The sequence below is a fragment of the Zingiber officinale genome, chromosome 11A, assembly GCF_018446385.1.
Source record: "Zingiber officinale cultivar Zhangliang chromosome 11A, Zo_v1.1, whole genome shotgun sequence".
Taxonomy (NCBI): domain Eukaryota; kingdom Viridiplantae; phylum Streptophyta; class Magnoliopsida; order Zingiberales; family Zingiberaceae; genus Zingiber; species Zingiber officinale.
Window position 1 is genome coordinate 41,339,021 of NC_056006.1, and position 10,661 is coordinate 41,349,681.

General features: G+C 35.7%; 2 protein-coding genes across 2 annotated transcripts; both read right to left on the reverse strand.

The window, feature by feature from the left end:
* Positions 1 to 5,163: 5,163 nt before the first annotated feature.
* LOC122031364 (histidine biosynthesis bifunctional protein hisIE, chloroplastic-like) lies at positions 5,164 to 6,398 on the reverse strand (the record flags this gene model as incomplete). The annotated part of the gene is made up of 3 exons (XM_042590483.1): positions 5,164 to 5,453; positions 5,897 to 6,123; positions 6,198 to 6,398. Coding segments are annotated over 3 exons (459 nt in total), but the record flags the coding sequence as incomplete, so codon positions are not given.
* LOC122030901 (bax inhibitor 1-like) lies at positions 6,356 to 8,912 on the reverse strand. The gene is made up of 5 exons (XM_042589947.1): positions 8,232 to 8,912; positions 7,878 to 8,021; positions 7,704 to 7,795; positions 6,537 to 6,728; positions 6,356 to 6,432 (listed from the first exon to the last, which is right to left on the reverse strand). Exons 1-5 carry the CDS (start codon positions 8,439 to 8,441, stop codon positions 6,399 to 6,401), a joined length of 672 nt encoding a protein of 223 aa, XP_042445881.1. The 5' UTR covers positions 8,442 to 8,912; the 3' UTR covers positions 6,356 to 6,398.
* Between the last annotated feature and the right edge of the window lie 1,749 nt (positions 8,913 to 10,661).

The window sequence follows — 10,661 nt, forward strand, 5'->3', positions numbered from 1 at the left end:
GCATGGCAAGCTAAAGGAATTAATCATTGAACTCATGAATCTCAGAGAAAGGGTAACCAACCAATATTCGCTAAGGTATGTGCTTAACGCTTTTCCTAGAATACTTGAATGGTTAACTCTAGTAGATGCATATTACATCTCTGGAGACTTAGAGGTAAGTAATTTAGAAGAATTATTATCTACCTTTGAAATTCACGAGTCTAGATGTACAGATCTAAAAAAGGAGCTGAAGTAGAACATTGCCTTATGTAAAAATGGATGAACCAGATTCTGAAACATCTCTCGATGATAACGAAATGGCATTTATGGTAAGAATGTTCTAAAAAAATTAGAACTAATAAATTCAATCAAGTACAAGCTAAAAGAATAAAAAGGAAAGTTAGATGATATCACTACAATGAAAAATGGCATGTCAAAGACAACTGACCAAAACTTAAGAACAAAGGCATGGATAAAAGGTTGATCCAAAAAAAAAAGCACAAAAATCTTAAGGCGGCGTGGGATGAAACATTGTTAGAGTCAGCGATTGAAGCTAATGTCAGACTTGTACTGATGGCAAGTCATCGAGAAGAAGACAAAGTAAACTCATCTGAAATGAGCATCGAAAGCATTGATGAAGGGGAGCAATGTCAAAGGAAAGCAGCACTATAAGGGTAGCTTCAGATAATGAAATCAATAAAGTAAGTCAGGTACGGTCGCTACATCCTAACTAGTTATACAAATTTGTTAAAATATTATCTAAAAATTCCTATCAACTAGAAAATAATAATAAAATATTATTAAAGGAAAACAAAAAGCTAAAAGGAACTTTATCAAAATCATATCAACTAGAAGATTTCGACAAAATAAAAATAGAAAATGAAAAATTAAAAGAACAAATAGAAAATTTAAAGAATTTTGCATGTTCAAATATTGCTAGCTACCTCAAATTTTAGAAATTATCAAGGACTAAATTACCATTTTAGATATCATAAAGGCCAAATTAGAAAATTATCATGAAAATATATTCTTAGAAAGTTTTTGATTAATCCGGTAAGAAGGAACCTATATTGGATTCCAAAATCATACATATATTAAATTTTATGTATGTCTTACTTTTAATTTGATATAATATATTTTTCTAAATTGTCTATCATTTTCAAATAAATTATTTCATATAATTTCTATTAGAAATTAATTAGATATCAGTTTTCAAGAAAGACGATTTCATTTATTATCTGTAGAAAATTTTTTAAATTTTTTTACAGCTGTATTATTTTTTATGAATTTGTTAACAAAAATTATATTTTTTGCAATTTAAAAATATTTCATTGAGTTATTTTTGTAAACTTTATTTTTCTATGAAAATTTATCATGTTCTCTGTCCAAAAAATATTTTCAAAATTTTTTTACCATTATTGAATTTTTTATGAATTATTTATCCAAATGCTCATTTTTAATAATAAAAATTCTCAAAGATTAATTTTTTGAAAATTTATTTTTTCTACAAAAATACTTACTCTATTATATTCTCAGAAAATTTTTAAGATTTTTCAAGCTTAGAAACTATTTTTATGTATTTTTAAAGAAATAACAACTTAGTCTAGAAAATAATTTATTACTTCTTAAATTATTTTTATTTTTTTATAAAAAAAAATTATCTCTACTTTAGATATGTCTATTTAACATATATAAATATTTTTATAATTTTTTAGCAATTAAAAATATTTTTAAAATTATTATTACAAAACTATTTTAAAAATCACAAAAGTTCAGATTTTCAAAATTTAAACTTCATTATTTTTTTTTTTAATGTTAGACATTTTTTATCTTAGAGATTATTTTAGATTTATTTCAAAATTATTTTCAAAGATTTTTCATATTTTTAATGTGATCAAAGGGGGAGAATTAAAGATTAAGTTTAAGGAAGGGTACATTTTGATTTTGCATTACATGCATTTTAATTTTATTGTTATTAATTTCAAATTATGTACCTATTATTTTACTGTTATTTATTTTGGTTTATCCTAACTTAACTTTGGTTACTCACATCAAAAACGAAGAGATTATAAGTACCTCGTGATAATTTTGATGAGATCAACCAAGTCAAGTTAGATCCTATTGTGTTTTGATCCATATGTCTAAGTGTGTAAGAACTTAGGAGTACAAGAAGTCAACTGAGAGATGCAACTAGCGAGAAGGATGATATGGGAAGGAGTCGACGAGCACAATGCATCCGAGAGATGAGTTGTTGTGGAAGAGTACACTGGCGGATGAGAAGGAAGCGCGTGGCATTTTCGAGGGACGAGAAGCCGAAGCGAAATATTACTCAAGAAGGCTGAAAGATGTGTTCGGGTGAGCCCAATTCTGGATGGTCGAAATCACTTGAGCGAGCGGAGCCAGAGTGGAAGCCTAGACAAAAAGTCAACTTAGTATTGACTCTTATTCTGGCTCCCAGAGTCCATGTGCCTAGAGTCTGGGTGCTCGGAGCTGCTTTGAGTGCCCAGAGTCTGGGTGCCCGAAGTTAATTCATAGATGGTATGCAGTTAATTCAACCTTATCTATATATGTATAAATCATATCCCCAAATGTACCCTCCAAGTTACCTAACCAAGCACAACCTACCTAAGGTCTAAAACTCTATAAAATAAAGTAAATCGGTCCTTTACTGATCGAGCCAACAATGATATACGATCTATATCCTTCTTCGCATCAGGTCAAGTGATATATCCGAATGTATCTCGTAAGTGTTAAGCAGCTAGCTCCTCACTTTTCTAGCATCAGTGTAGATCACATACTAGAGGTACTTTCTAGGTTGGCTAACCAAGTACAAGCAATTCATGGTCAAAGTCCCCATGACTAAGATGCATCGATCCTCTACTAACTATGAGTATGGGTATATGTTCCTTGTCCTTTACCAAACTGGTAATAACAAGGGATGTCCTGAGACTATGTTCCATGATCTCCACTAGATTGTTAACAGATTCGAGCCTTGCTTTCAGACTCGATATCAGTCTGTGCTACCAGAGAAACAACATTCTCTTCATCAAGGTCGAGTCCTCAACGGGTCACTAGTCGCTTCAATGGTCGACCTCGACCACAATTACGAATAGGGCTGATTAACTAAGTGTCATTATAGTACACCAAGATAGAGAATACCTATTAGACAGATATAGAAACAGATATACAATCCAACTAAATTGGAGGGTGTCTAACCATATCCTAACAAGATAGTGAAATATAGAAGATAAGATAATCATCATAGGTATACTTTACTTCCTATAGCTCAAAGATGACCTTTGACTTACCTTGTCCCAAACTCAAAAAATGATAAATCGAAATGAGATCAAAATCCCCAAAACATAAAACTCAGTATTCGAACTCGAACCTCGCTCTGATTTCAATAAAATTGTTACGCCTGAGCGTATACTTATCCGTCAAACCGGACGATACCAATGTATATCAATGTAATATAACAACACCAAGTCACAAATGACAATGCGTGTATGTATGCATATACATGTGAAACATTCAAAAATCTAGAATAGAAAGAACTATAACTATAAGCAACAGAAATAATAAAAAGAAGCAACTTAACATAAATCCAACTCGAGCGGGACTGGTAGCCAAGACCTCTGAGCGACACAACACCTCCTCTATCTGTTAACCTGAAAGTCAAGGGAAAAACAAAGGGTAGTGAGTACAACCACTCAGTGGGTAGAAGAAGATAGTGCATAAATAACAAACTAACAGGAGATCAAAGGATGCAGTCTCAGGTAAAATACTTACTAACCAATGTAGGTGTCCCAAAATAATCACCAGCTAACCAAAAGTATAATCAATAACAAAGTACTTCACTAACCTTCTCAACTGAGTATAACCAACAAATCGGGAGTACATACAGTACATCCAAACCTGCACGAACAAATACATTATCGACATATAGCAAGTATATAACAAACACTAATTACAGGAGAACACTCTACCATGGATGGTCTCGTGGGCAGTTAAATGACTAGTCATTGTCTATGGGAGAACGCTCTACCATGGATGGTCCCATAAGAAAATAAGGTAAATAACTAGTCATTGTTTGCTAGAGAACGCTATGCCATGGATGGTCCCGTGGGCAGATAGGGTATATACCAATGGCCACTAATGACTCTCTCAACCACACATGGGAGATAAGATATACTAACAGTCACTGATGACTCTCTCAACCACAAATGAGAGACAATGGTCGGTAGGATATGCCAACGGTTGTTGACGACTCTCTCAACCATGAATGGAAGATAATGGTCGACAAGATATAACAACGGTTGCTAATGACTCTCTCAACCACGAATGAGTGATAATGATCGACAGGATATAGAAACCAAGGGTCTAGTAGGATCCTTGAAATACTATACCATAGTATAATTCTATTAATGTATAGGCATGAGCTTATATAACAAGTAAGGGTCTACTAGGATACTCGGTACCCTATATTACGATATAAGCCTACTACCATATAGCCAGAAAATAGATAATCACGTCCCCAAGTTACTACTCACCTAGCATTAATATCTCGACTAATTCCATGGAGTCATCTCAGATATAATAAACAATGGGATCAAGATCAAATAATTCTAGGGGTTGATTCAAAGGAGAATGCCAAGTGGAATACACTACCCTTCTGTTAGGAAGTGACTCCCATCAAGTATAGGTTAGTATAATCTCACTAATATATATGCCCTCGCACTAATATCACTACAACAAAAATATTAAAAGACAACGGTTAAAAATCGTTGTCGTAGACCCTTTAAAACCGTTGTAATTGGCAGTGTTGTTAAAAGTGGGGGGCTACGACAACGGTTTTAAACTGTTGTCTTAGAGTGAAAAGACAACAGTTTTGCAACGGTTTTAAACCGTTGTCTTTGAATGAAAAGACAACGGTTTAAAAGCGTTGTTATTTAGAGCATTTTTACTGCAGTTACAATCGGTTTTGGAGCTACAGCAACGGTTTTTAACCGTTGTCTTTGAGTGTGATAGACAACAATAACAATTTTAAACTGTTGTCTTTTGAATTATTATCTTTTAATACCAATATATCAGATTTCAATTTAAATATATAATAAAGAATCATAATCAAGAAAGAATATTCCCCACATCAATATCATTCAAAATGTTACTTATACAAGAATTACAATCACAAAAGAAAAAACATGTCTCATATTCAAATAAAATTTATCCCAATACAAATAAACAAATAAACTCCATTTGCAACTAATGAACAATAGCCAAAAGACTAGAAACTTGTGATGGTGGTTCATGTCATGTAGGATTGCATTTTCATACTTTATCATGCCACCAGTAAGAGTTCCTTGCTGAGAATCTTGCCAGACCTTAAACATATCTTGAATTAATTCTTGACGGGCCTAAGTACATACCAATCCAGCATATTTTGTCACCTCGAGCCAGTCTTAAGACACAACAACCTGACAAACCAAATATAATCAAGATAGTAATGATGCATCAAGGCAACTATACATCGATAAGTTGTTGTACCACCCAAAACAAGCAGTATAATTGTTAAACTGCTGTTATATGGATATCAAAGATATTTAAAAAGTCATCAATTTGCTAAATCTCATCAGAGTCAACCATACACATGCATAAATTTAAAGTGAATTGAATCTTATGACATTTTTAATTTATTGGCTAAATACCAATTGACATCAAGCTTCATTATACCAAGACCCTTATCTTTTGGCAAGATTGTTATAGAAAATATACAATATATCTCTGAGGTCCAAAAAATGGTTGGCAAAGAAAAATATAACCTAACCCAACATGAACAGGAAAATTATATCAACCACAATACAAAAAAAATTAATTCACACTTCTGCATGAGTTGTATGTGACAGCAATGAAGACAGACCTGACTTTGGAGCAAAGAAACTTCTTCGTCCACGATGGTTTTCCATTTTTCAGCAAGCAGATTTCAACCTTGCATTGCAAAATTGTGGCAGAAAGATTCCAAAATAACCAAGAAGCATAGAAGAAAGAAGATATTACAAAGTTTTCAGAAAAGTCCAGATTACAAACCTCTTGATCACCCAAAAGATCATATATTGTTGGTTCAACAGACTTCCCAAGGTATATGATCTAAACAAAGGCAGTAAAAGTAATGCATCAAAATCTTTGATCAAACAACACTATATTATCTTATGGAAGCTTACTGAATCATGATCACATTCAAGAAAAATGTCATGGACATTTATGAAGTCCGTAGAGCTTGGTCCATTGTAGAAAGTTGCCTTCCGAGACACACTGGTAACTGCGACTGCTTCTTTGTCCACAAACTCGACATCAGGATGGCATGTGAGGCCTGCTATATGAATACATCCGGTAGGGATTATGTCGCAGAGGATGGAACTGCTTCAGCCCTGGAACATTGGTTCGTTTGGCGGCAACCTGAAACAAAGCATTCATCATGTTGTTAGAAAAACCAACGTTGTTGTTAATAAGAATTTAAAAGTGTGCTGGTAAGAAAAATACTTGAGATTAAATAGACAAACCTTGATTGGACGACCATGAAGCTCAGACTCATGCAACCAAAAGGCTTCTTGGACTGCCTCAACTTCCAAGAATTCGACATAAGCAAAACCCTTTGGCTGACCGTTTCTGTCAGTGAGAATGGTGACTCTATTAACAATACCACACGACTGAAAATGCTGTTGAACCTCTTCAGGGGTGCAAGCATAATCAACCTACAGTTTAATAGAAATATCAACATGAGTATCAATCTAGCAGTGGCTTTCCCAACTCAAGATGTTGCTACTAAATCACTTGCTGTTAAAGGTTTCAGAAGAATTCTATATGTATAAAACATAACAATCATTGACAAATAGTTACAGTGTGACTGTTGATGCTAAGAATAAGAAACCAAAATTCTGTAATAGAAGACAACAACCCTATCCAATTCGGAACAAGTATCAAACAAAAAAGATAGCCTTAGCATAGACTATATATTACAAAATTCTAATAAGGTGCAAGTCGAGAATCCTCAGTAACTTGGGCATATATATATATATATATATATATATATATATATATATATATATATATATATATATATATATATATATATATATATATATATATATATATATATATATATATATATTTCAAATAATTCTTTGTTTTAAATAATCTTTTTCCCTTTTTTTCTTTGGTAATTTTTTCAAGTACAAGCTAACGGTAACTGGAGTTCAATGTTACTCTGTACAATCTTATAGGACATAACTTTTGTATGGATCTACTATAAAGACGAATTGAAGATGTCTGGTACAAGGACAATAATACCAAATTTTAATCATTGAACCACTTAAATTCAGCCAAACCATAACAATGTTACTACAAATTATCAAACTTCTAATGAGCACAAACACAGTTTTGGGAACTTGAACATTATAGTAGGCACTCTTTGCATGTACCACATTCAAGTAATACGGCACCAAAAAAGAAAAAGAGGGAAGGTAAATCCATTTGAATGTCTTTACCCATTATTTAACCTGTAGCAACTTATACAACTCACATAATTTACAACTAATCAGATATCTTGAGCGGGTCTAGCAACTTATCAGATATAAGTAAACTTGCTGCATACAAAGCAAAGGATTTCTTGAAAGGAAATAAATAAATAAATAATCAGGCTACATACACTAACAAATAAAAAAAAGTACCTGGAGTCGAACTCAATGGCAAGCTCAATCAAAGGGCCAATGGAAGCCCCCTCGAAAGCAGATGCGGCCATCAGAAGCCCAAACCTCTTCTTCTGTTGCAAGAGAGAACAGATGAACAAAAGGAAAAAAAAACATTTTTATCTTCTCTTCAGAAGATCACGAAGAAGAGCTCACCTCTTCATATGGAGGCATGGAAAGCAGACACATGATGCTACCAAAGCAACCCATCATCGTCAAAAATCCGCCAATGTTCATCAAAATGTGGAGATAAGCTCCAGCCGCTGATGCCGCGAGTGCGCAACATAGCGTCAAGTAAACCTGGATCACAACCCCAATCGAGAAGTCAGAAAACAGATCATAATTTCCCATAATTTCCCACAAGAACTAGAGCAAACCCTAAGAAACCAGAAAAGGGGAAAAAAAAGGGGAAAATCACCAAATTAATTCGATATCGAAAGACACACAACCGATCTTTAAGACAACTATCAAATAAGGGGGGCAAAGAGGGGAAAAGGCGTCGATCCGTACCAGCATCATATGATTTTGAACATTCGAAGGGATCTGACCGAAATTTTTGAAGGAATTCCGAGTCCATCCGCCATGGGACTGAGATCGGGATTGGAAGAACGCATCCATCTCTCTCTCTTCTCTATCTCTCTCTCGGCGAACAATGAAAACAGATCGAAGTCTCCGGGCGAGGAGAGAAGGCGTGTTCTCCCTTCGCCCTTTATACGCCATGATGATTAAACGTTGGTTTCTTCTGGGAGCGTCTCGGGGGTTCGTGCGAGTAGCAAAACCTCCCTGTTTCCGTCGAAGAGTAGCAAAACCTCGTCCCTAATGTTGAGATCCTTCTTCCAGGCATGCATCACGGAAGCGTCGTTGACCGAGATGCAGGCAATGGTGTCCACGCCTTTGGCATGCAGCTCCCCATCCTTTTCCACAAATCTAGGGAGGTGCTTTTGCGAGCACGTCGGCGTAAAGGCCTCGGGACGGTGAAGAAGATGGCTTTCTTGCTCTTGGTGAGATCAGAGATGGTGACGGTCTGGAGCTCCCCATCGGAGCCAAAGTAGGAGAGGTTGGCGTCAGGAAGATTGTCTCCGACGGAGATGGTGGTTGTGACGGCAGGGGCAGAGGCGGAAGAGGTGAAGAGGCGGGGGAAGAGGGAGGACCTACGAGTGTGCAGTCAGAGGTGTAGAGTGGTAGTGGAAACAGAGCGGTGGAAGCGGACGACAGAAGGGAGGAGGCGGGGCAAAGAAGGGGCGACGAGTTTAGGGCTTGGAGAGGAAAGGAGAAGGGGCTTGGATCGAGAAGGTAAAGGGATGGAATACGGCGGCAAAAAATTTCAGGGAGAGGGAAAGAAAAAACACTGCAGTAAAAAATGGCGAAGGGGAAAAAGCGGCGAAAGAAGCGCACATAGACAACAGTTTTTAAAAAACCGTTGTCGTAGCCTTTAAAAACCGTTGTCGTAGCCCCCAAAAAATATAAATAGACAACAGTTTTAAAAAATCGTTGTCATAGGCCAAAAAAATTACTAAAAGACAACGGTTTTTGTTAAAACCGTTGTTAAAAAGCAAAAAGACAACGATTTGGTATAAAACCGTTGTCGTTTGAGTGTTGTTAAATGAGATTTTTCTTGTAGTGTATACAGCTATACTACTTATAATATCAGTGACCTATAGGCACGAGCCTAAGTATATAACCATACTATAACATAAACTCATGAGCATAAGCTATAGGCCTAAATAACAACAAGGATCTATTAGGATACTCAATATCATACACTACAGTATGAAATAATAAATAAAGTTTTAGCAAGATTCTCAATATCCTATACTATGGTATGATCATCCCAACAATAAACACAGAGCCAAATCATCTACTAAGGGGTCTAGCAGAATATCTAATGTCTTACACTACGGTATGGTAATATCATGCATATCCATAAACACAATCATGAATATTAAAGATAATTGCATATCTATCAACAACAGATTAACATATAAGGATAAACAATAAGGTATCAAACTCAGGAGTGATAGAGGACAGACTTAAGTTAAGTGAAGAACTGCGACCTTATCAAAATATGGCAGTAAATAATCATGCACTATAATCAAAGTTATCAAGAAGATAAGAAGGATCATCCCACCTCAACCGTAGAGTGTCCAAATCATCTTCAAGTCTAAAGTTTGACTCGAGCTCAAGTTCTACATGTATGTGACATGAAGCTGATCCAAGGATCAATAGATCGTTTAATCAACCTATTGATTATACTAACCCATTAGTAACTCACTCTCGATCGTCTAATTAGTTTAGTTATCTACATTAATTATAGATCTTTAATCAATTAAACTTCATTAATTGATACACTGCTTCCTCTTAATCTTGATTACTAACTTAATTTAAATCATCTAAATCTCCCCATAAGACAATTTATGGTTGATCAGTTAACTGATCAACTATAATTTAATTACTCAGTACCTTTATGGTTTAATTAATTAGTTAATAAATATAAAATGAAAACTTAATGTTCAGCAAGACGTAGTGATGACGACACTGATCGATGTAGGGGAGAGGCAAAAGAATCGAAGGCAGTGGCTAACGCATACAAATCACGGCTGCTTAGGGAGAGCGACGGTCGATGGTGGGCTGGAATGACAGTAGTCTGTGACACCAGTAGTAGGTAGGCAGCAGATCGCTACTGCTGCGTACCTCATCGGGGATCTAGATAAAGGTGGTCGTTAGCTGCAATGATAGTCAAAGTCATCTCTATCGGTGGCTATAGCAGGGAAACATGGTAGCGAAGTTGCGGTGGGTGAGCGGCGATAGTGTGCAGCGACCAACAGTAGTCGACCGCTCGGGCAGAGGAGAGGACGCGCGAGTGTGCGGTGATGAGCAGTAGCCAACCGCTCGGGCAGAGGGATATGGCTAGCGACAATGTTGGGAGAGAAAGGGGAGAGC

Coding starts and splice junctions, on each gene's coding strand:
- LOC122030901 (XM_042589947.1), bottom strand. CDS start 8,441: ATGGCGTATAAAGGGCGAAGGGAGAACACGCCTTCTCTCCTCGCCCGG. Junction 8,022..8,231: donor TTCAAAATCATATGATGCTG/GTACGGATCGAC, acceptor GTTGTGATCCAG/GTTTACTTGACGCTATGTTG. Junction 6,729..7,703: donor GCCATTGAGTTCGACTCCAG/GTACTTTTTTTT, acceptor ATTAAACTGTAG/GTTGATTATGCTTGCACCCC.